The 26,601-nt window shown below is 42.8% G+C and overlaps 1 protein-coding gene across 1 annotated transcript in view; it reads right to left on the bottom strand.

Moving 5' to 3' along the window:
• The window catches only part of BEND7 (BEN domain containing 7), a 53,408-nt gene extending 27,532 nt beyond the window's left edge, over positions 1-25,876 (bottom strand). The window contains 10 exon segments of the mRNA XM_067564583.1: positions 6,519-6,641; positions 13,072-13,371; positions 20,521-20,604; positions 24,857-24,970; positions 24,973-25,126; positions 25,128-25,180; positions 25,183-25,327; positions 25,330-25,475; positions 25,478-25,567; positions 25,570-25,876. Of these exon segments, the coding sequence (XP_067420684.1) occupies positions 6,519-6,641; positions 13,072-13,371; positions 20,521-20,604; positions 24,857-24,970; positions 24,973-25,126; positions 25,128-25,180; positions 25,183-25,327; positions 25,330-25,475; positions 25,478-25,567; positions 25,570-25,603 (1,243 nt within the window). The 5' untranslated portion in view covers positions 25,604-25,876.
• Between the last annotated feature and the right edge of the window lie 725 nt (positions 25,877-26,601).

The raw sequence follows: 26,601 nt of genomic DNA, 5'->3' as shown, positions 1-26,601 counted from the left end.
ATCATCTAGCCTGATCTCCTACACATCGCAGGGCACAGAACCTCACCCACCCACTCCTGTAATAGACCCAAAATCTCTGGCTGACTTACTGAAGACTTCAAATCATGATTTAAAGACTTCAAGTTACAGTGAATCCACCATTTATTCCACTTCAAACCAACAAGTAACCCATGTCCCATATTGCAGAGGAAGGCAAAAACCCCCAAGAGTCTCTGTCAATCTGACCTGGGGGAAAAAATCCTTCCTGACCCTATGGCAATTAGTTAGACCCTGAGCATGTCGGCGAGAACCACCACTCAGACAACTGGGAGAGAATTCTCTGTAGGAACTCAGAGTCATCCCCGTCTAGTGTCCCATCTCCTGCCACTGGAGATATTTGCTACTAGGAGTCGTAGATGAGTCACATGCCATTGTGACAATCTCAACATACCCCCCCTCCATAGACTTATCAAGCTGAGTCTGGAAAGTTGAGTCAGGTTTTTGCCTCTACTTCTCCCCCTGGAAGGCTGTCCCAGAACTTCACTCCTCTGATGGTTAGAAACCTTAGACCTTGTCTACATTACAGTTTTGTCAGCGATCAAAGAGCGATATAATTATATGGCTGGTGCACGTTTACACAACACTCCTTCTGTTGGTGAAGTGCATCAACAGTTGGTGCTCTAGCATCAACAGTGAGAGCAGTGCATTGTGGGTTGCTATCCCATTGTGCAACTTGCCACCTTCTGCAGCTAGGAGTTGTGGGAAGGCGGAGTGGATTGCACTGCATCATGGGTGCAGGCTCAATGTCCCATTATGCATTTTTTTTTTCCCATTCCATGGGTTTCCGAATGCGTTTTGTGGCATTTTTCAACAGCCCGTTTACTGTGCACCTGCCATCTCGGTCAGCAAGGATGGATCCTGCACTGATCTCCACTGTTGTTGTCACATCGTAGGTAATCGTGTAATATCATGAACTCCCAATCTGAACAGGAATCAGAGGTGCCTGACCTGCTGTGTGCCATGGAAAGAAACATCACCAGATAACTTTTGGCATTCACGGAGCAGCTGCATACAGTGGACCATCGCTTTTGGGCATGGGAAACAAGCATTGAGTGGTGAGATTGCATCATTATGCAAGTCTGGGATGATGAGCAGTGGCTGCAGAATTTTCAGATGCTGAAAGCTACCTTCCTCAAACTGTGCTAAGAGCTCAACCCAGCACTGCAGCGCACCAAAATGAGAGCTGCCCTCTTGGTGGACAAGTGCATGACGATCGCCATGTGGAAGCTGGCAACTCCAGACTGCTATTGGTCAGTCACAAATCAAATTTTGGAGTCAGGAAGTCCACTGTTGGGGCTGCGTTAATGCAAGTGTGCAGGGCCATTAATCGCATTCTGCTATGAAGGACTGTGACTCTTGGAAATGCGTGTGAAATAGTGGATGGCTTTGCAGCAATGGGATTCTCTGACTGTGGCAGAGTGATAGATGGCACGCATGTCCCAATTTTGGCCCCAGACCATCTTGCGATGGAGTACATCAATAGAAAGGGGCACTTCTCTATGGTATTGCAGGCGCTTGTGGATCACTGGGGTTATTTCACAGACATCAACATGCAGTGGTCAGGGAAGGTACATAATGAACGTGTCTTCAGGAACACTGGCCTGTACGGAAACCTGCAAGTAGAGACTTTCTTTCCAAACCAGAAGATTCAAATGGGGGATGCTGAAATGCCCACCGTGATCCCAGGAGACCCAGTGTACTACCTGTTCCCATGGCTCATGAAGCCTCATATGTGTAACCTGGACAGCAGCAAGGAGCACTTCTACAACAGGCTGAACAAGTGCTGAATGACTGTAGAATGTGCATTTGGCAGATTAAAAGCACGCTGGCGCTGCCTTTCTGGCAGATGAGATCTAAATGCGGAAAATATCCATGTGGTCATAGCTGCCTGCTGTGTGCTCCATAGTTATTTGTGAGGCTAAGGGTGAAAAGCTCACCCACCGGGATGAAGCATGGAGATGGATCCAACCAGATATCAGGGCTTTTAAAGGGGCACAACGGGGGCTATTCAAATCAGGGAGGTCTTGAGACACCATTTTGACAATGAGCACCAGTTTCTATACAGCACTGTGCCATGCTTTGTTAACTTGCCCCCTTGCATGAAAATTTGGATGATTCCTGACTGTGATTTGTATTCTGCGTATGATCCAATTGCCACTGTGGTATTAATTTCTGCAGCAACCACCATGTGTATGAGACAAAGAGGATTATCTTTCAGAGAGTATGTTTTTATTAAATACCAATTAACACACACAAAATGGTTGGTGGGAAGGGGAGAAAACAGTGAACGGCATTGTAGGCTCTCTCAAGCTTTGTGTAAATCCAGTTATCATTTTGGAAGCTGTCCAAAGGGGTGGAGTGAACGGGGTACCAAGACACGTTGGTAGGTTCGAAGGAAGGTGTGGGAAGAGTTTGGGAAGGGCATGGCAAGCAATTCTGTATTAGCTGCTGGCGGGCAGGCGGGTGGAGCACACAAGAATTTTGTCTGTAGCAGGATTAGGGACTTCAACATCTGCATTTGGTTCTCCACCACTTTGAGGCTAAGGGTGAAAAGTTCCATCATTCACTCCTGGCCTATTAAAATTCATCCCTGGCTCTCCTTTGTGTCTTGCCTGTCCATTTTATAATTTTCATTTAAAGTGTCTCTCAACATCCTGCATTCTTGTTTTTCGGCCTCTGAGGACTAGAGCACCTCTTGAAACATGTCCTCTTTGCTCCTCCTCAGTCACTTACTTATCAGGCGGAGGCACTTTGCAAGTGTGTATGGGTTCCCCTGAAGGTCACATCTGCAGCAGCACAATGAACAGAAGCATGATTGTTGGTGCACTCATAGCACCAAATCATTATAGTAAAATATACCTCTTTATTACAGTCCCTGGAAAGCACACAGCTCAGCGAAGGTCCCAAACATGGAGAGTTTGGCTTGCAGGTAGTTCATTCAAGATAGATAAAAGGATCTTGGTGGTTTTCTAAGAGGATCTCTGCAGGCAACTCGGGACAAATTATAAATTCTGCCACCATTTTCCACAAGTAGAGGTCATAGAAGCCAATATCTCACTTCTGAGGATAAGCAAGGATGCAAGGGTGCATCTCCTACATGTGAGTAGCTTCAGACTGAGTCCCTATGCTGCTTGCATGTGTGCAGCTTTGGTCCCTCCACAAGTGATTGCCGATTTGGTGCAGGAAACTTTCCTACAACAGGGGAAGGAACAAAGCAGCTCTGCTGAGGAAACGAGGAAAGTTTCTGGGATAGTTTCTTAGAGATCTCTCTGGAGGATTTCTGTGAAATTTCAGTGTGCATCAATACACTTTTCCGCCATACTACTTAGCTGCACAGGGGAATGTGAAGCACACGCAAACACAGCTCATCTTGTACATTTCTATCCCTTCACACACTTGTAGAATATAACAAAGCAAAGGACAGCTCTACCTCATATAACTGAGCAGCATCAACTCCAAAAGATCACTTACCAGAATTCCCCTCTCCTGCATCATGTGCACCAGAGTCGGAGTGCTGGGACTAGCCTGAACCCTCCAGGGTTGAGAAAAGGTTCTGGCTCCCCAAGGTACCGGACGATCCTGTCACCTGTCCCATCTCATCCTCTAACTTGATCTCCTCATCCATGACTTTGTCCTCAGAGTTGAATCCTCTGTCTCCAGCCCTGCCAAAGTATCCACGCGGCTCTTGGCGGTGAAGGTTGGGTCACTGCCAAGGATGGCTTCCAACTCCTTACAGAAGTGGCAGGTCTTCGACGCAGCACCGGAGCGACATTTGGACTCCCTAGCCTTCTGGTATGCATGCCTCAGCTCCTTGATCTTTGCACAACACTGATGTGTGTCCCGTTCGTAGCCCTTCTCCAACATGCCTTGAGAAATCTGACTGTAACCAAGATCCTATGGCTGGAGCAGACCTGGGACTGCACAGCCTCCTCTCCCCACAGGCCCAGCAGATCCAACAACTCTGGCGTGCTCCAAGCGGGAGAGTGTTTGCTGCGTGGAGCTGCTATGATCAGCTGGGAAGATGCAATGTGAGCTCCCCATGCTGAACAAACAGGAAATGGAATTTCAAAAATTCCCAGTCCTTTAAAGGGGAGGAGGGTAGATGCTTGTGTATCTGGGTGCAGGGCAGTGGAGTTCGAACTGCTAACCAGAGCAGTCAGGATGGGCAATATGGGACACCTCCTGGAGACCATTTATGGCAACTTAACTAAGCACAGGGTCTACACTGACACTTTGTTCATGTAACTTTGCCGCAAAAAGCTCTACGTCTCTCATCGAGGTGGTTTTATTTTGTTGGCAAAGCAGGAGATTTTTGTCGGTGGGAGCAGCACTGTAGTGCGTAACCTCCAGTTTTGCTGATGAAAGCTGACTTTTGTCAACAAACTCTGTAGTGTACACCAGGCCTTAGTTTAATTTCAAGCCTAAACTTGTTGATGACCTGTTTATATCCATTTGATCTTGGGCCAACATTGGCCTTTAACTGAAGCACGTCCTCTCCGTCCCTGGTGTTTATCCCTCTGATGTACTTATAGAGGAACAATCATATCTCCCGTCAGTGTAGGTAATCCACGTCCCTGAGAGGTGGTAGCTAGGTTCACAGAAGAATTCCTCTGTCAATCTAGCACTGTCTACACTGGGGGTTAGGTTAGCTTCACTATGTCAATCAAGCATGGGGATTTTTCACCCCCCTGAAACACATATTTGAGTCAACCTAACCTTTTAGTATAGACTCAGCCTTGGTTTTGTCCATGTGCAATTGAAAATCCCATAGAAAATGCTACAGCTTCCAGCGAACAGCAAACTGCCATCCTCTGCAAAGGTTTCTTAATAGGAACCCCAATACACAGTGTATTTACTTAATGGATTTTAGAGAGGTTTCTGGCAAGGATTACAAAGGCTGCAATTTGTAGTTTGTCATTTAAATAGGAAGGTGCTTAAATATCAAAATAAATCATTCTGCTTACATGTACACGTTTGCATTTTAGGTGCTAATCCTTTTAATAACAAGAGTGCCAAATAAGTTCTTCCTCTGCAAGTCTCTTTACTACATACCACAAACTATAAACTATTTCCCAAAGCTTTTCATCAAGAGGTTCATTACTTACCAGCGTGTTTATGTTACAGGATACACAGCAGGGAAAGAGAAACACTCCTATTATCCTGCATGCCAGTTTTTACTGCAGAAGGTCTAGTCCTGCATCTTTTATCCACAAGTCATTCTTACTCATGCAAATAATCCCATCAAAGTAAATGCAACTACTTGTGTCAAGGATTTCTCATCTGCGTACGGGTTGAAGGTCCTCACACTTCTCTGAACTGCAAACATCTTTACTCGCACTGGCTGACATTACAATGCTTGTCTCATCTATCCTTAGCTCATATTAACATTATTTCAAGCATGATACTGCACGCATGCAATCACCTTCATTGTCCTTGCAACTTCCATCACATTTCAATTAAAAGAATTTTTCTCCCCAATTCTAACTGAGGACTGTCACTGTTCAGGTTAACCTCACCTGTGTTTCCCTCTCATGGTTCACCAAGGGCTTCCACTTTCAGGCTCCTGGCTTCTCAGCTGTCACCTCTCTTGGGCAAAGATCTGCGTTTCTCCCCTTCTGACTGGAGTATTTCCAGGCTGCACAGTTCTCTGCCTACATTGTCAATTCCCAAGCAAGACAGATGGCCTAAACAGGCCTATTTTGCCTTCTCCTCAGAGACTATGAATACCATGAACCTCAGAGGTGGGGAACCCCTGTTCAAATCTCTCCTCCCCATCAGGCAGAGAGGGGAAGTGAACCAGGGTCTCCCACATCCCACATGAATACCCCAATCACTGAACTAAAAAAAGGAGCTGCTGCTGTTCCTCCTCCTTCTCCTCTTGTTCCCAGGCCATGTTATGTGGAGTTAGGTGGCTGCCTAACTTATTTTCATAAGGAATGACTTGGGATGCCTAAGAGGGTTTCCCATTAGTGGATCGTAAGCAGAGACAGAGCTTTTCTGCAGCCCAGCCTTAGGCACCTATCTCAGGGAGAAAGGCAAGGTTTAGGATACAACCCTCTGGTTGGCATCTCTTACTTAGCATGCTGGGAATTGCAGCCTAAGGTGCCTCTCTCTCCCGTTTGTTGTAGCGAGAGCCTAGGCACTGAACTCAGGCTTTGCTGATTACATTATTGTTCTAGTGAGTTCCTAGATACCTAAAAGTTAGACATTGCAATGCTTAGTGCAGCAACACCTAAGTCTCTTGGCGGATCCAGGCCTTAGGTGCCTAAATGCCTTCATGGGCTTCTAAGTCACCTAGGCACTTTGAAAATTTGACCACAAAGAGCAGGGAATTGACCCCAGATCTCCCAAGTCCCAGGCTAGATTCTCTAACCACTGGACCATTCTCCCTAGTGAAAGCACATTAGGAAAATCCTAATTAAAGATGTCAGACACAGATTAAATGAGTGTGAGAGTGTGTGAGAGAAAGATCATAGTACCTGCTTGAATCTGCATTAGTTTTCTCATCGTTTTCAGCTCTTGGAGAATGGCCTGTAAAGTTGACTGGCAATTACAAGTACAACAGTTTGGTCCAACTGATGAATTGACCCCTGGAATTTCTCCTGAAGAAGAAATTAAATAAAATATGATACAATCAAAAGAGTTGGACAGGATTTTGAAGCTGGCAATGTATACTATCGTGAAATTGGACCCAATGAATGCATAGCCAATAATTACCAAAACATTCATTTTTGGGACGGGGCCATTGGGTTTCATCTAGTTACCAGTATATGTGCTTACATACTGTCAGGGACATGATGTTATAGGAGTTCCTGAAGACTGCACAAAAGTGTGAACACAATGCACTCTCACAGCAGGGCCCCCTATTATCAGGCTAGTTCATCTTAGATAATAGCTCCAAATCTCATTATAAAAATACTCACTTTATCACGTACAAAAAACCCACATCTCCTAGAATAGCCCTACAAAGAATGGATAGTGTCTGTGTAATAAAGGTTTATATTAAGCATTAAATAAGGTCCTAACAATTCTAAAATTGTTGAATGTTATACATGTTGCTTTACAATATGAAGAATTGAGAATGAAAATAAGATCCTCTGGTCACAGAATCATCGAAATTATTGATGGAAAAGAACCATCAGCAAGAAAACCTTCATAATCTGCTCCATCCTTCTGCCAATGCAGGTTTGTTTCCTACAGCATGTTTTCTAGTGCTGTGTCCCAGGAGATAGTGCTCCCTTTCGGAGATTATTCAACAGTCCAATAGACTGCTCGGTCCAGATTTTGAGTTGGGGTGGCTCCCAGGAGCTCAGAGGGCTGGTACCTTCCTCTGCTAGCTGTATCTTGTGTTGCAGAATCTGGTTTTTGTCACAAAAGAGTTACGTTTCTAGCCTTTAAAGGTGCAAAGAAAACCTTCAAAATACAAATAGAAAGTCAACTGCTGCAAAGATATCTGTCTGAACTTGCAACCAGATGTGAACCGCCCCTATGAATTTCAATGGCTGCTAACGCTGAAGATTATTCAAATTGGTAACTATTTTACTGCTTAGAAAAGCACAAAAGAGAGATGATTATATTATGAAGATCTGAACAACCTAACAATCATTTCATTTTTGTGTCACAGTATGCAGACCTTGGGAGAATACCAGAGTTTATTTTTTCTCCAACCTGAATAGTAGAGTTATCATGTGCCCTTTAGTTATCATTTAGCCAAACTCTAAGTAATCAACTCATTTAATCTTTTCTCAGTAGTCCCTCCATCTTCAATTACTTTTGTTACTCTTCTCTGAACTCCCTCCTATTTGTTAATAACTTTCTAGTTTCAACTTGCACCTTCTGGATCAGATCCTCAGCTAGTGTAAACTGGCACAGCTCCATTGGCTCCAATGAAGCCATGCTAATTTACAGTGCATGAGCGTTTTCCACATTTCTCCAATCCCTAGAAAACCCTTCCTGATGTGGCCCACCATGCTTCACCCCTCTCTTCCTTCAAGTCTCTTCTAAGAGAGTCTTCTTCTAAAAGCCCTATAAACTCTAATCCTTTCCACAGAGAAGTATTGGCAAATCTAAACAACTGAATCGCCTACCATCCCACCAAAAAAATCAAAATAAAGACTGGGAATCAAAGATTAATGGAAAATTTAACTCAATCACACTGCTTTGTGTGACATCCCCATAGATCAGACTGAGGGGAAATTAGTGGTATTCTCCCAAGAGCCTTCCACTTGTGGTACCAAAGTGAGATGTCACTTACAGTAGATTCCACAGAACTTCACAATATAATTCTTCTTCTCCTTCCTTACATATTTGATTGTCATCATCAACGTAGTTAAGAATGCTATTATTTAAACTTCTCTCCCTGGGAATCTACTGTTAACACCACATTGAGATGAATCGGGGACTTCACACTTCCAAGACCTTTTTTTTTTTCCAGGCTCTCTGTGAACTTACCAAACAACTACACCAATTACACTTGAGTCATGTTTTCATGGTTTTGTTTGCAATCATAAAAGTAGCAACTTTTAATGAAAAAAGCAATTCTTAAGACAGAGGCCTAGACTGCTTAGACAACCAAAGTTAGCTTTCTTTCCAACAAAACAGTGCTGGTGTACACACTGCAATCACACCCCCTCCCTCCAACAAAACTGCCCTGTTTTTTCGACAAAATAAAACCACCTCGACGAGAGGTGTAGGGCTTATGTCAGCTTAGTTAGGGCAACGCAGTTGCGTCCCCCTTACATCGGCTGTGGGGCTGTCATTCTTGTCGTTTAAGAAACCTCCCAAGAGATGAGCAGCTGGTCTCCATTCCCAGTTGGGAGCTAGGCAAGAAGCCCAGGAGTCTGGACCTTGCTCCCGGCTGCAAGTGGTGTGAGAAGCCGAGACAGCTGGACTGGTACCTGATCAGGACAGAGAGGAGAGAAGCCCTGGGCTGCTTCAGGCAACCTTGTCAATTGCACGGCTGAGCAATTGGAAGGGGGAGAGTCAGCCCACTAGGAGCCTGAGAGACCGGGCTCTCAGCTTCCCACACTGCTCCTCTTAGGTCGGTGGAAGTGCTCTTGGGGAGGACGCGCACCACGACCCAAAGAGGGTAGTGTGGACATCAGCCACCACAGTAATTACTGCGGTGGCTATAAGCTGACCTATGTTATGTCAACTTATTTTTCTAGTGTAAATAAGGCCTAGGAAAGTAGTCTCAATTAAAAAAAAAACCCAAACAACAAAAGGGGGGTTACTGACCTGGCACAAGCTCACCAAGTTTGACCCCATCCCTCCTCAGTCCTTTGTACATTATCTATTCAAACTTAGGCCTGGTGTACATAACACAGTTCAGTCGATGTAAGCTGCCTTGTGTCGACCTACATGTGGAAGTGTCTTCACTTAAATCTGGCTCCCACTGACGTAAGTGCTTCTCTACGCCGATTTAGTAACACCACCTCCCTGAGCGGCGTAGTGTCACGGTCGATGTAGTGTCAGTGTAGTCACTGTGTAGACCAGTGGTTCTTAACCTTTCCAAACTACTGTACCCCTGAAGCCTGAGTCCCACCCCCACGGGGCTGAGGCATGTAACTTAGTTTCATGGCGCCCCTGTGGCTCCAGGCAATTGCCTTTCTTGCCACCCCCAATACCAGCTCTGCACTTGCAACCCCTCTAAACCCCCAGGTTAAGAAACACTGGTGTAGACACTGCGTTGCTTATGTCAACTGTTACTTGCTTTCAGGAGCCATTTCACAGTGTCCCACACTGACAATACAATCGACAAGTGCTTCTGGTGAGGGTCCATACCACCTACACAAGGAGCCAAGTGTGTGCGCACACACAAGTGATTTAATAACTGTGACAGCTGTGTGCCGACGTAAGTTAGGTCGACATAATTTTGTAGTTCAAATTCCTCCGTCAACCTAGTGCTGTCTATGCTAGGGGATAGGTTGGCTTAACTACACTGCTCAGGGAGTGTGGATTTTTCACACCGCTGAGCGATGTAGTTAGGCCAACTTAATTTTCTAGTGGAGACCAGACCTTAGTGTAGACACTTCCATTACCTATTGGGGGGAGGGGAAGGGAAGAGGTGTTCTCCTGTCTGTGTAGGTAATCCACCTCTCGGGTGAATTCTTCTGTGTCAACCTAGCACTGTCTATACTGGGGGTTAGGTTGACATAGCTGTGTCTGTCTGGGGTGTGAATTTTTCAAACCCCTGAGAGAGAGAGCTCTGCTTATATAATTCCCAGTGTAGATCAGCCCTACAAGTCTCTGAAGAGACTTCCACTAACACCCGTCACCAGTACTCTAATTTAAATGTCAGCAGTAGATTAGTTGAAGGCAGCTTCTAAGTGTGTACATGCTTGATATGAAAATTCGGTAGCAACACCACAGCTCCTGCTGCCTCAAGTAGGGCGAACAACTGTACTGGGTGTCCACGAAAAGTGAGTCAGCTATATTAACAACAATTAAAATAATCACCAAAAAAATCTCATTCACCCCTCCCTCTGGGCTTCTCCAGGGCATCCTGTCTTCTCTCTCTGTCTGTCTTCTTTGAACAATATGCTCCTTAGGACAGGCCCAGTCTTATTTTCTCTCTTGTATGCCATCCAGCATACTGCAGGGGCTTAACGAATAATAAATAATATTTGAAAGAGAAGATATTTTCAGATTTTACATATTAGCCTCTAGAATATAGAAACTTTGACTAAGCAAATACTGCCAGTAAATACCTGCTCATCCTTCCTGTTACAAATACAATACATTCCTAATGAAGGCACGGAGGCCCCTGACTGAAAACCAAAGGATCTATTTTCCTATTGAGACATGGGGGATTTACAGTATAATTCCCATTAGCACTGATAGAAATTACACATGTAAATCTACAATATGTACTGTAAATGGGAAAAGAGACCACCAGTATTTCAAATCAAAGCAGAGTTCTGCTAACTTCATACATATTCATAAGGAGTTTTTATTTTTCTTCCATCATCTCTCTTCCAATCAGTTTCAACAGTGGAGTAAGAAACATCTTGTAGAATGGTCTCAGTCATTGTTCCAAGCACTACCTTTATCATTTTTAGAGGACAAAAGCAACCCTTTTCTACTTGTTATAAATCAATTTTTAATTTTAAAAAGAGAGCAGACTTTTTATTTTTATGGAGGAGTCTTTAAAGACCCATCTTCCTATATTCTGGAGGCAAGCCAGAATGTGAATTTGATACTGCCTTGTATGATAGAGGAGACACAAATACATCACTTGGTGGCTCTCTCTGCATAATCAGCAAGTACCCCAGGATGGTTCTCCCTCCAAAAGGATCCGCTGACAGTAAATCATGTTGGTATAACAACATTATTACACTAACAAATTTATTCTTGAAAAGCACTTGAGTGCAATTCATCAAAAACAATTTCAGTGTAACCAAAAAGCAATTAAGATGGCACATTGCTCTCAGCGCCTCTAAAGAATCAGAGAAATAAAAATATCTCAAAAAATAATTTTGGCCCAGATTCTGTAAACTCATTACTTACGTGTATGAGTGTTTGCAGGACTGGGATGTTAAGTCAGATCCCTGTGCCCAGAGAGACCTCCACTAAAATCAACGGGGCACTAAATGAGCCCAGGAATCTGCCCATTCTGGTCAGCTTGCAGGATTGGTGCCTTAAGGCCTGATCTGAGTAAAGCTCCCACTGACTTCAGTGGTGCAGGATCGAGTCCTTGCTTTGTAATTTTGCTCTGTTATTTTTTTCCTTTGGTTACAATAATCCCTGCATCCCCTTAACCTTCTTCTTCTTCAACTCTTGTCTGTGCTGTCTTCTACACTCGGAACTCCCACCCTACCCCACTGCACAGGGCACTCATCTCCATTCATTCAAATCTCTCCTTAAAAACAACAACAAACCCCTAAGAGGACCATAAACACTACGTTATTGTCAAATACTGCCACACGAAAACAAACAAATCCACAAAAGCTGAGTTATTGTAACACCATCCTCTGGATGTCCCAGAACATGTGAGTCCAATCATTGTCTATACAGGGATACAGTCAATCCAGTAAGGACTGGAGTCTAAGCTTCTGAGTGAAGTGATAGTACTTTCTCTTGTACAGCACAGGGAAAAACAACAGTAATCATTTTTGCATCTTCCACAAATGATGAATGCATGTGTGTCTTTATATGAGGACACACAATAATTATTAATGTATCTGGAGACAACTGCAGTTTAGTGAACCATGTTTTAGGATAGAAGCTTGCAATTTCCATTTAAAATTTTGATAAACGAGATATAAGAATTGAGGCAGGTTTTATATTAGAAATTCTGAATTTAGGTTGAATGTCAGGGAAATTTCTCTGACAGAAAGACCTAGCAGATTTTTGAAGAATCCCCAAAGGGAGTAGAGAAAGCTCATTTGGAACATTTAAAGCACTAGGAAAAAATACATTTAAAAGCCCTGGAACATCCACTTCAGGGAACAATCCTACATTGGAAGTGGGATGGACTACATGGTCCATCACCTCTTATTCCTGATGGCCCCATAAGAACGAAAGCCTATATTTGCATGTGCTCTGGGTTGAAAAACTGGTATTTTAGATCATGGCTACAATGGAATTTCATATCTGAAGGTAAAAAGTAATTTAAGCCTGATTCTGCCCCCCTTACTCACACTGATGGGGATCTTACTCCACAAACAATCCTCTCAATTCACTGTGCTACTGACTTCATTGTGCCACTCAGTATGAATATGACCACAAAATCTGGCTCTTAAGGAGCTATGAATTCAGTAAAAATGCCGTTGATAAGTACCAAAAAAAAGTGTATAGAAGAAAATATTAATATTGTGCCCTACCACTAGAAATCTACTTTAAAAACTAAGACCTATGGGAGCAGCATGCATCAGGCCCACACCCACAGTCTTTCAAAGTGATACCTATATTACATTTTGTAAATTATGAAGTATAATTTATCAATCATTTATTTATACTATAATTATCTGAACACAGGTAGATATTTAGTACAGTAAAAACACTATTTGGAGTATCTAATCTAGATCATACCATTGGATCCTACAGTTCTTGTTTGATTTTGGAAGGTTTTAGACCGAGTTCCATATTGCCCTGAAAAATGGCTAGTTTGGGGTGATACTTCATTCCATGCACCACTCTGAGAAGGATGGAGGTTTGCCTGGGAGTCTGCCAGGGCGGTCAGGCGCTGGGCCCAGGCTATATCTAAATCCTGGGGTTCTTCCTTCAGTTTTTCTCCTTCTCTGCCAACTCGCTGATAGATTCTTCCAGTGCTGTCATTCAGTAATCTTCTCATCCCTGTAATTTGTTTTTTAATTTCCCGGCTTTCATCTCCTAATGAAAACAGAGCCACAGTTATCACTGTAAATTAGCAAAAATGGTAATGGATAGAGATTAGTGATTTTAGATGTCAATAAGAATTTCTAGGTGCTGGACTACAAAACAACAAATAAATAAAAATAAAAGACATAATTGAGTGGTAGTTATGTTTTCTGCTATGCTTTAATACAGCAGTGGTTGGATATCTATGGTTAAAAAACTCTGATCTTGGCTTTCCTAATGCTGTTTTTAAAGCCCTTATGTATACGAATTTTGTTATTGTTTGGTTTGCTGTTTTTTGCTGAAGGAAACAATGGGTACAGCTGTTTCAAATACACTATCCTTGTATGATCCTAATCCTGCTCATACATTGACATCAATGTGAGTTTCGTCAGAGTAAAAGCATGCAGGATCAGACTGTAAAGACAGGAGCAAGCTATCTACTAAGGGATAGACCCTGCTCTCTTTGAAATCAACAGCATAGCTCCCATTGACTTTAACAGGAAAAGCATTGGTCTCTTGGTCCACAGAATTTCATAATAATGAGATTCTGTACAACCTTATAAAGCCTCTTCTGGATGCCTTAAAATGCAGATTACATGAAAAAAAAAAAAAAAAGAAAATATGTACAAGAAAAATGTAACTGTTTCAAATAAATTCAGCACATTTAAATAATAACAATTACATACTTTAATGCTCTCAGCACCATTTAAATATTAATTTTATGTATGAAACTGCTGATTGCAGAATGAATATATGTGTTTTGGGCAGATAGTAGCTATTTTGCTCATTAAAGTAGGTATTACATTTCATTAGTAATAAGGAAATATCATAACTACTTCTGAAATAAGAAGCTTCTATTTTTTACTGGTAATAGAAAAAAATCAAACATTATAAGCAAGAGCAATAATGAAGATCAAGAAACAGATCAAATCAATCCTCCTACATTTAAGACACTGCTACTTGGCATCATTTTTTCTTTGGAAAAGATTTCAATTTCCATTCTTACATACCACCCCCTCCTTCCCCCCCCCCCAAAAAAAAACCAAAAAACACCAAACATTTTTCGGAAAAACAGCTATACAAAACAGATTTTGGAAATAAATATATAATGGCTCTGATTCAGCAAGGTACTTAATAAGCACATGCGTAACTTCAGGAATGTGAATAGCCAGTCTCATCGACTTCAGTGAGACCATTCATGAAAGTTAAGCTGCTATGATGCCTAAAATAACTTGACAACAGTTAGGCAGTTGAGACTACTACACATCATGTTGACCAATATGTTCTCATTGTTTCCTTGTACTCCACTATCTGTCTGTCTGTATCCATCTGCTGTCGCTTGTCTTATAATTATACTGTAAGGTCTTTGGGGCAGAGACTGTCTTGTTGTGTGTCTGTATAACACCTAGCACAATGGGGTCCTGGTCCATGATTGGGGCTCACAGGTGACAACAATACAAATAACAGGCATGTGGTTTGGTACCTTGCTGAATTGGAGCCTATTGTTTTTAAACTAATAACCAATATGGGTCTGTAATTGTGCATCCTGCAACCCCAATGTGCCAATGGGGCTAGCTATGTTGAAGGAGAGCTTTGGTCTTGAGTGGAGAAATAAACATCAGAGACAGATTTTGCAGCTGTCCTCCCCATAGTCAGTGCATCTCCCATCTGACCTGGCTTCAACATCTCCAGGCCCAGCTCCACTCCTTTGCAGCCCTATTTTAATATATCACAAGCATTTTTTTAAATAAATGCTCATAACCAAGATGTATTTTACAAAACATACTTTTTATTGTTTCTTGTTCAACTATAACTATTGTATGCCAAAGAGTAACTAATTTGTAATTTTGATGTGGCCTAACTTCAAGCTGTCTTAATAAAGCTCAGATACTACTTTTTCTGAGGAACTGATGTAGTTTCTTTAAAATAACATTAAGCTGTTTCCTTAATGAGTGAGAATTTATGTACAGGATTTACAATACTGCTGAGAGACTCATCAAAATACTTTAAATTAAAACAGGTACAAACTGAATTCTCCCACTGACAAATGCATGTGTGCTTCCAGGTGCTAAATATTTAATTGTATGAAGTAACAGCAGTGTATTTACAGCAACTTGGATTAATGAAACACCACTGGTAATGTAATTTAATGCTAAATCCTTACTTCACCAGCATATTTTCACTATTTTTCTTTATTGTTATACTTCACATGCATGTAGTATGGTCACTGTGTACTTTTCATATAGATGAATTTCATGGGCTGTCTTTATCACAGTGGTACACAGAACTACGTAACTTTGCTACTCAACGTTCTGCAATAAATTATATGATTATACTTTAGTAGTTAAGAAATGGTATGTGATCATGCAATTAAAATCTGTACTGTAATACATATATATGCACAAGAGGGAAGAGCTGATTTTATGTTCATCCTTTGCTTTGGCATTTTCTGACTTTAAGGTTATCTGTTTAATTTATGTACTCAATGTTCTCTTAGCACAGCTTTTTAATTTAACTCCCCAATTTTTATTTTAAATAAAACGTGAGGAAATATTTAGAAAATTTAGTCAGTTTTACCTTTTGCTTTACACAGCTTCAAAGTTCTACTGAATTACAAATAATTGCAAAAGAGCATTCAAGTTCTTCTATTCAGAACATCACCAGAATGCTGCTCTCTTGGACAAAGGCCAGCAGAACTCAGCTGCCGTATCTGAAGAATTTGCACAGATCAATTCGAAGCACTTCAGAGAAGCTGGGAGTTTAAAGCATACAACTACATACATGTGCATGCACAGTGCATCTTTTCTTATGTGCATCACTAATGAGCCAGCTAAAACTGTCATACACAGGCTATGTTATTTACAAACACTTGGTCAAAAGAAGGTGAATTTCTCCTAGCACAAAAACATTCAGTCCTCAAAAACACAACACTTCAGACCTCGCCAAATTATGGTTTTGAGGTGCAGGCAATTATGAAGGCGAGTTAGTAGAAAAGGTGGGATAGGACTGCCAACCTCACACCTCCCAGCTCTGTTCACATTTCCTTAGATTAAGAAAGTATTTGGCTGGGAAAGTAGAGGCAGGAGGGGGATCCTTTTTATCAGATTGTAGGTTTCCCAAAACAACTGGAAAGTTGTCCTGGCTGTTTTGTAGTTATCTGGGATTAGCCACTTCACTTTATAGCTAAATTATGCACATCTGGTATAGCAACATTCCTTAGTTGGGGCCTTAGTTTGGCCCCAATCCTGCAAGGATGTTGGCTGACCCTTCAGCCCATGTGGAACCTGAGTGAAGTTAAAGAAGGTCCACATGGGCACAAACATCCATCTTAGAAGAGCAAGTTACAGGATCAGGGCCTTAGAGTCAGATCCTCCATTAGTGGGAGTTTCGCTATTGAATTCAACAGAAGTAGGCATCAGCCTTGGACCAGGTAGGTAGGGGGATGGGGGGAACACGCTTTATTACAGGGGCTCCTAAACTGTGAAACTTTCAGGGGGTGTGGCAGAGCTTAGGCCAGCCCCCATGGAGTGCAGGGAGGGTATGCCATACTTCCAGTTCTGCTCTGCTTCCAGCCTTGCTCCTTCCCCAATTCCATTCAGCCTCTAGGCCCAGCTCCACCCCAGGCCAGTTCCACTCTGCCCTCATTCCCTCTCCACCCCAGACCAGCTCCGCCTCTAGCCCCAGATCCTTCCCCATCCGCAGTTTTGCTCCCAGCTCTGCCTTCAGCCCAAGCTCTGCTGTTTGGGAAGCCTTGGCTGTGCAGTACTGGAGGGGGGCACAGACACATTACATTAATGGGGAGGGAGGGGAGAACACAAACAGAAAAATTTGCGCACCACTGCTTTACTGTGTGCTTGGTATAAGATTTTCAAAAGCTTATAATCAGTTAGATCAAGAACATTTTCCCCTGGAGCAGGGTTCCTGTACAACTATGAAACCACAACTAGATGTTTCAGCTGTAGGGCTGTTCAACAGCTAAAAAATAGGGTCACATGAATTTGTTTTTAAAATGAAAAGTGTACTTCAAATCCCATCCTCCTAAACACACATACTTCTCTCTCACTTGAAAACTACTGAGCCATTTTTTATTTTAAGAATGCTAGGAACCATTAGGAAAGGGACAGAAAATAAGATAGAAAATATCATAATGCCACTATACAAATGCCCACACCTTGAATACTGCATTCAGTTCTGGTCGCCCCCTCTTAAAAAGATATACGTATTAGAATTGGAAAAAGTACAGAGAAGAGCAACAAAAATGATTAGGGGTATGGAAGAGTTTCCATGTGAGGAGGGATTAAAAAGACTGGGACTGTTCAGCTTGGAAAAGAGATGACTAAGGGGGATATGGTAGAGGTCTATAAAATCATGAATTGTGTGGAGAAAGTGACTAAGTGTTATTTACCCCTTCATATAACACAAGAATTTGTGGTCACCCAATGAAATTAATAGGCAACAGGTTTAAAACAAACATAAGGAAGTACTATTTTACACACCACACTGCCAATCTGAGGAACTCGTAGCCAGAGGATGTTGTGAAGGCCAAAAGCACAACTGAGTTGAAAAAAAAATTAGTAAATTCATGGAGTATATGTTCATCAAAGGCTATTAGCCAAGATGCTCTGGGTGTCCCTAAACCTCTGACTGCCGGAAGCTGGGACTGGAGAACAGGGAACGGATCACTCATTAAATCGTCCTGTTCTGTTCATTAACTTTGAAGCATCTGGCACTGGTCACTGTCGGAAGATAAGATACTGGGCTAGATGGAACATTGATCTGAACCAGTATAGCCATTCTTATCTTATATGATTTAAAAAAAAGGGGGGGGGGAGGAGGGGATTGTCACCTTTTGGCAGATATCAAGCAGAGTAAATCTCAGCCAAAAAGATGAATATTTCACAAAGTTATGACCATTTGAAAAAACAGCTATATAAAAGAAATCTTTTTAGAAGCTTAACAATAGTAGCTGCCGCCACAAAAAATCATACCTGGATATAATGCTATTAAAACTAACAAGTAACTTCATAGACTTATGTGAAGTCAACTTTTTCTGTATGAATAAATTGTGAAGGATATTATTCCTGGAACAGAATATATTCTTGGAATTACTGAGTAACTTATGCACTGTTCCAAATACACATTACTTATTTTATCATGACAAAATAAAGTTATTAATCTGCTGACTTCCATTTTAACAATGTGAAATGCTGTAAAATGCAGACACCTGCATTACAGTACATTTCAGTTCCACTTTATATCAGCCATAAACATTTCTGTTTTGGACACCTCTTCAAATCAAATGCACACAGCATACTGTATGTGGCATTCTATTTTATGAAACTATAAAAGTTCTTAACTGTTAATTACACAGACAAATGTCTCATCACACATTTGGCTACCAGGATAATAATTAGTTTTCCACATTAACCTTTCAAATATAGAGCATGAATTCCAAGTCAAAAGCACTAAAAAGATTCAGGTAGGAGATACCTTACATTATACTTCAACATTTGTGTGAAGATAATAAAATACAAAGACTGAAGAAAACAATGTTATTCATGCAATCAACTTTTTAAAAGCCACCCTTGTCTATATTGTCTGCATGATACAGTGGTACAATCCCCTCAAGGACTTGCATGCTCATCTCTGTGCTAGAACAGACATGCTGTCAGGATCTGCCACACAGTTATGGGTAAGGGATAAGATTATGTCACGGAGGTCACAGAAATCACGGAATCTGACTTCCTGTGACCTCTGACTTTTTCTGCTTCAGCTGTCTGTGTGTGTGTGGTGGGGAGAGAGAACTGTCAGCCAGCAGCTCCCTGGCCCCGTGGGTGGGGGGACAGGGAGACCCAGAGCTCCTAGAAGCAGCCAGCAGTGGGGGAACCCTGGGGGCAGGGGGGTTCCCGGAGCTCCAAGCTGCCACAGGTGTCCCTTTCAGCTATGAGCCGTTGGGGGCAGTGGGCCCCAACAGCTCCAAGCCACCGTGAGTGGCAAGGGGGTCCCACAGCTCTGAGCCACAGGTCCCACAGGGCGGTTGGGGATCCGCAGACCCAGAGCTCCCAGCCCCTATCCTGATGCTCTCATGTCACCCCCTCATCCCCAGTCAGCCCCATTTTGTCATAGAAAGTTATTTTTAGTAAAAGTCAGGGAGAGGTCATGGCTTCCCTGAATTTTTGTTTATTGCCCATGACCTCTGCCTGACTTTTACTAAAAATAACCTTGACAAAATCTTAACCTTGGTTATGGGGCTTTACCGATTCAAATATCAGACCCATAGCTTAATACTGACAATTCTTACTCATTTGAATTTAATGGGACTATTCGGGATCACAGACACTGGATTTGCTTTCATAACCAATTCTCATTGATATCAACTGAAAGACTCATATTGACTTCAGTGTGAGCTAGATCAGGCTCTTAATGAGGTGATGTCTTGAGTATCTTCAACTCCTGCTGAAGTTAAGGCACTTAGCTCTTTTCTGCAGATGCTCAGCACCTCTCAAGATAAGACTCTAGATAAGACAGGAGTGGAAATGTAAAAAGAAAAATACACAGCTACAAAAATGATGAGTGACTCAGTGATAGCCTGTCCCATCAAGCTGTTGTTAGGTAGACTATATATTATTTCTCGGTTTTCTTTACACATTTTTGACCGTCAATTTAATTCAATTTTGCCATGGCAGGATTAGCAGCCAGGCCACAGAGGTGAAACAACATTATATTAAGACAGCACATTAATTCTCTGTCCCACCCGTGGCACAAGCAACACCAAACAAATAGCAGTTTCCTGGAAATTGAATTTCTGTTATCCAGATGTCAAAGATGTAATGCCCCAATTACACAAACTATTGCCAGTGAAGCATGCCAGTGAATATGCAATGTAAATGGGGTGAACAGAGAGCTGCAGAACTGCCCAGTCAGCATCTGGCTCCGTGAGTGAGTGATAATTAGCACTGTATGTAGACACTAATAAGCATTTATGCCTGAAACGACAACTTTTAGCAATGTTAATAAAGGATATATTAGCAATTTGTAAAATAAAAGGGTCTTGAAAAGAATGTCATATTAAACAATGGCATACACCTTCTGTCTTTGCACTGCCCCCTAATTGCAAATGGCCACGCTGTGTTGCTCAGAAATTAATCGACAAGAACATACCTAAAAAAACCGGTTGTGTTTCTTTGGTCTCCCCATTAACATCATTGCTGCAATCAGAGATTTTATATACCTCATGATGATAATCTGGATGAAAAATGATAAAAAAAAAAATTAGAGCTCAAGTGATCTGGAAAAAATGAACATTGAACCCATTGCTACAGCTTTACTACATCATTTATCAATATATCTGCAGTTTATTCCATGTACATCAAATTAACCACAGAAAACATGCCCTGTATCAGCATTTCATTAAAAACTTTGCTCACACTGAGGAGAACTGAAATATTTCACAGATTTTAGGGGCAAGCTATGTCTGGCCTAAATTACTGTGCTCATTTTTACAGCAAATTATCCCACCAGATACCAATTATCTGGATTCTTGCTTTACAGATTGAAAGCAAATGTATCATGCAAATGAAAACTTTACCTTCTTACAGGCCAAGGGAAACTTTCACACTTTTTCTCAAAACAAAATGAGTGATATACATTATGGGATAGGTTTTCAGCTCTGTGGCCTGATACTATGCCACTGATGTCATTTAGCCATTTAATTTCTATGGGAGCAGGATTGGGCGCTATGTATGGATATTGAGACATGGCAAATGATCTTCACAGTATCATCATCTAACATACAAAAATGTTAGCTCTCATAAAAATGTTGATTTTCTATTTCAAATGAAAAAGAACTTGGATACAAAAGCCCCAGCTCTGATCACAGGTGTGCATTCAGTAAAAGCAACCATTTTCTTTACACGCATATAAGAAGACAGTAGCATTTACAGCAGAGAATACTGGGAGACAGCACGCCTGGATTCTATTTCTGGTTCTGCTACTGACAAACCTGATAGTAACCATGATCTTGTGACCGTAACTACATGACCTTGTGCAAGTCACTTTGGACTGTATAATAAGGTACTAAGCTGCTCTTGTGAGATGTTGCGCACCTCATACTGACATTGATGGGACTTGAGCATGCTCAGCACCTCCCAGGACTAGGTTCTTTAATTCCATATGTCTCAGTTTTTCCTTACGTAAAGTGTTTTTTATAACAATGACCTGCTTCATAAAGGTGTTGTGAAGCTTCCTTAATTAATGTGTGGAAAAGTGGAGCTATTCAGAATAAAGCACAACAAAAGGGAGGAGTATCATATGCAATTGGTACTTTAAAGAGAAAGGCACCTCTCTGACAAAATAATCAGGTCCAGAATTTAAAGACGCCCTAACATACAAACTTTATCATCACATAAGTAACCATAAGTAACCTTATTATAAACAAGTATATATTTGTAATTGTAAAGTACTAGTGTGACTACCTCAAAAAAACACCATCCCACGCAGCAAGCCAAAATCACACATAAAAATACAGCAACATGACAGACAGACAGACAGAAGGGATGTAAGGGAATGATGAGGACTGAACATAAGGAAGGAAAGATGAGGAAGTGAGTGATGAAAGAAGAAGAAGAAGAAATGAGAATTGGTTTTGGTTTTTTGGATGGGGGCAGGTACATGGATGAATGAGCTTGCATAGCCCATGGGACCAAAATTGAAGTTCCAGGCATGGAAAGGTGAGAAAAAGCTTTTGTGAGAATGAAAAAAACCCATGATTTACCAGAATCTGAAACACTATTAATTTTTTTCTATATTTTTATTCCTCCTGAAGAAGATTGTCAAAATCTGGGCAAAAGTGTGTAACAGTGCTTAAAAACTATAGTGACGGGCACATTCACAATACTTAGAGAAACAGATTGCACGTGGTCTCTCTAAAATTTCCCCTATGTCTCCAGTTAGATATGGTACTCTTTACTGGTCTTGAACTGTTGTATGACAGTTTCTGCATTTCACCCAGAGATGGCTGCCTTTCAGTGGAGGAATACACAATTCTATGTGAACAGTAGTTTGAATTAGTTCATTATGATGATGAAATGTTTTGAGATTCCTCGGGATGAAAGAGGCTACAGTATACAGTAACCAGGACAGTTTACATAATATAAATTAACATAGCATTGGGTGTTTCCTTTAGTTCCCTTCTTCTGCCTGAGATGTCACAGACCAGGGCCTGTGAAATCCCTATCAATGTCCTGACAGTAAACACTGAACTGTTACATTACTGAATGACTCAAGCAGGAAGCACAGGCTGAGTAAAAGAGAGACAACATAAATGGTAACCTCCATAAGCCAGTAGGAGAGCACTTCAATCTCCCAGGACACTCTGTAGCTGACTTGAAAGTTGCCATTCTTCAACAAAAAAACTTCAAAAACAGACTTCAGCGAGAAACTGCAGAGCTGGAACTCATATGCAAACTTGACACAATCAGATTGGGTCTGAACAGGGACTTGAAATGGTTCTCTCATTACAAGAAGTAATTGTCACTGTTCACACATTCTCACCTTCTAACCAAAGGTTGTGAATAGGCCTCATCTACCTTAACTGAACTGACTTTGTTAGCACTAGCCCTCCCCATTGTTATGTTTCCTACCCTTGGATGTCTATGTATACCTCTTATCTGTGATTTCCACTTCATGCATCTGACGAAGTGGGTTGCAGCCCACGAAAGCTTATGCCCGCAGAAATTTGTTAGTCTTTAAGGTGCTACAGGACTCTTGTTATTTATACATAATTATCTTTGTAATCAACTTGCATAGGAAATGGAAAAAAGAAAAAAAAAAAAGTACATGAAAGCTGAATCTTACTTTGCTAAAATACAATTTGTATCTTCTCCATTCTCCTGGAAACAAAATATAACTTTTTGAGAAATTGTATTTAGTGTGGTGGGTCTCTTTAAATTTCTATAACCAGAAGAGTTCTCAGACAAACCAAAAGTAGCTAAGAATTCATCAGTGAAAATTAGTTATCTATGAATCAAACTTAAAACTATTATTCAAAACAATTATTAACCTACATCACAAATGACACCTTAATGATGAATGTTTTTAAAATATTAATTTACTTTTGACTATTTGTATTTTTTACATCTTGCAGTTTTCTCAGTGTGGAAATACAAACAACTGATTAGCTTACTTTTCAGATCCTCATGTTCGGTCCCAAATCTGCAAGGTTTATATTACAAGTAATGCAGGAGAATGTTAATTGTTTTAAAACAAAAAAACAGTTTCCTTTGGAACTTTAAACTATTTCTATTGGCCTTCTCTTTGGAAATGCTTGTTTTTACAAAACCTACAGTAATTTTTTGGCCAATTTTGACCTGACAGTATTCCTCCAGATAAAAAAAATTGTGTTACGTGCAATGCTCAAGATTCTATTGTAATGTTTAATTGTTCATTATTTCCTCAAAGTGAGGTTTTTTAATTTCTTTGCTTCCAATTTGTTTTCATCTAATATTGACTGAAGAGGGATGCCTAAATATGCTAAGTTCAGAACCTTCACATTAAAAAAAAAAAAGTGTGAGATTATTACACCAAAGAAGTCACTTGCCTTGAACTTAGCATGCAGGACACACACAGCATTTCATGGAGCTATTTCAGTTCAATACTTGAAAACACGGAAGTCAAATCAATGAGAGTAAAAGATCTAATCAGCTGGCTTGGCAGTACTTACCCCCACCAAAATAAAACCCTAAAGCCCTAAGGTCCACCCGTGAAATTGACCACCAGCGACTTTATCTGATTTTTAAAAAGATCGAAATAAGGAGGGGTCTGTTTTTCCCGACATAAATGCAAGTATTTCAACATCCTTTTTAAAACTCTCTTCTTTTCGCAACCAACCACACACCGAGCGAACAAGTTACATGAATTCCTCCTTACCCATGTACAATTTATTAGCTACGTTGATTTTATTTTATATTTTTTAAAGAAAAGCCACCTCTACCAGGCTTTTATCTGAAATACGTGTATGTACGCAACCAACAGGGGGAAACACCCCACACACAGGAGTTGAATACCTAAAGGGTTCTCTGTTCCCCAAGTACCATTATTCTGTTAATTTCCTGATTCGCCTTTTTTTTTTTTTTTTTTTTTTTTTGGGGGGGGGTGTGTGTGTTAACTGGGTTTACAAGGAAATTACGATCCAACTTTATTTTGGATAACATCTGCCTTGGAAAACCATGCCCTCATGGGGGGGGGGGGGGAGGTGTTTTAAACCCAAATCCAAGGCTTCAGGGAGTTAAATAATAATAAATAACAGAAGAGAGCAAGACATTGAAGGAGGCAGAGGGAAGGGAGAAGCCCACATTTCATAACATCCTGCTCTTCTCCTTTCAGACCCAGCCACGCCGAGCCGAAAGTCCTTTTTAGACACAAATAAACAAAAAGTCACACAACCAACCCCCACCTCCCCTTCCAACCGGCCCTTCCCTCCCTCTCCCCCCCACTTTACCTTGGTTGATCAGTTTAAAGCTTTGGGATTTCCTGCTCCTCTTCCTCTCAGTAAACTCCATGGTGTGGGCAGGAGGGAGGAGGGGAAGAGAAAGGGGATGGCACAGAGCGAGGGGAGGCTGCACAGCAGCCACCCAGCCGCAGGACCAAGGTCCGTCTCTTTAATCAGCAAAAATAAACCGGGGCTGGGAGACTTCAGTTCCAAGCGCGGCTCGGCGACGGGGGACAAGTTGGCTCTGGGCTCCCGTCTCCTACCCCAAACTTTTGCCGGGGGCTGATCTCCCGGCGCAGGCGAAACCTTCGCTGTGTGCGGGGAGCCCGCCAGCCGCCTCCGGGGAGTCGGGGAGCCACCGCCACGGGTTGAAGGGAAGCGCTCGGGTCGGCGGCTGGCGTGTGGCGCTGCTGCTGCAGCCGCCTCAGCGGCGCCGCCTGGGACCCCGCTGCCACCTGCTGGGGGAAGCCGGCGCGCGCCCCACAGCGCGCCCCGTGGTGGCTGAGGGAGCCTGGCCCGCAGGCCGCCACCCTCAGGCCGGCCCGCGGCCCCACGCCACGCCGAGGAGGCGGCGGCGGCAGCGGGCCCCGAGGGAGCTGGCGGGGCGGGGGGGGAGCGATTTCAGCCTCAGGGCAGCGAATGGAGGGGAGGGCTCGCCCGCCCTCGCTGCCGCCCCCGGGGGAGGGCTGGTTTCAGAGGGGGGATGGAGCGGGGTCTGGCACTCGGAGGGGGAGGGGAAGGCAGGGGCGGCGCCATTTTGTGGCCCCGTCCCCGAGGCAGGCAGTCCCCTCACGCACGGGCTGGCTCCGGCTGCCGCGCCGTGTGTTGTCCGCGGGGCTGCTCGCACGGGCCCGATGGATTCCCGCGGCCTGGCCTTGGAGCGAGGCAGGGGCCAGCTTCTCGCCACGGCAGGGTGTGCTTGGCGCTGTACACATTAGGGCCAAAGCTCCCCTTCCCGCCCCGCAGCCTGCCCTCAGGAGCCGGGGAGCCCTATGCCCTGCAGCGGACTGGGGCAGCTTCCCCCGCCGGGAGTAATGCAAAGGGCCCGGAGAGGAAGATGCAGACTCTGCCCTGGAGCAGCCTGCACTGCCTGGGGGCCAGATCCTAGCTCGGCTGCCTCCCGCCAGCAGCCCTCGCGTGCCAGTGCTGTGCTGGAGGAGAGAGGTGCCATGTGAGCAACAGTCAGGCCCTGGCTCAGGCAAAGGCAACACCTTGGAGACTGGCAGAATACACCTCCACGCGGGGCTTTAATTAGAAGGGAGGAAAAAAGGCGGATGATTCTGCCTGCATTTCATTGAAGTCTCATTTGCAGGTAGTGTTTGTCCTAGAATAACGATTTCCATTAGGGATGAGATGTTTAACCACAATAGCTGTACTGCTATCAGTCCTAGTGTGGATACAATTATGCCGGTATAAAAGAGCCTTATATACTGGGGTAGCCAAATTTACTGACCCCCCCAAGATCCTCACCCCCCTGCTGGGCAGAATCCTCTAGCCCAGGGGTTCTCAAACTTTTTTTTGCTGGGACCCCCTTTGAAAATATTTCAGACTATGACAACCTTCCCCCCGCTGTGCCACCTTTACCAGCATGCGCAGGGGCTGACAGCTCATGACCTCCCATAATCTTGTGACCCCATGAGGGGTCACAATCCCCCAGTTGTGAGAACCCTTGCTCTAGATCCACCATCATCCTGCCACAGAGCAGAAGCTTCAAGCTCCCCAACCCAGTCTGGTAGGCGGAGAATAGGGGTGGG

This window comes from Emydura macquarii, unplaced genomic scaffold, assembly GCF_026122565.2.
Source record: "Emydura macquarii macquarii isolate MOO-44397 ecotype Brisbane River unplaced genomic scaffold, CSIRO-AGI_Emac_v2 contig_2636, whole genome shotgun sequence".
Taxonomy (NCBI): Eukaryota; Metazoa; Chordata; order Testudines; family Chelidae; genus Emydura; species Emydura macquarii.
This window is presented reverse-complemented; position numbering and strand designations above follow the sequence as displayed.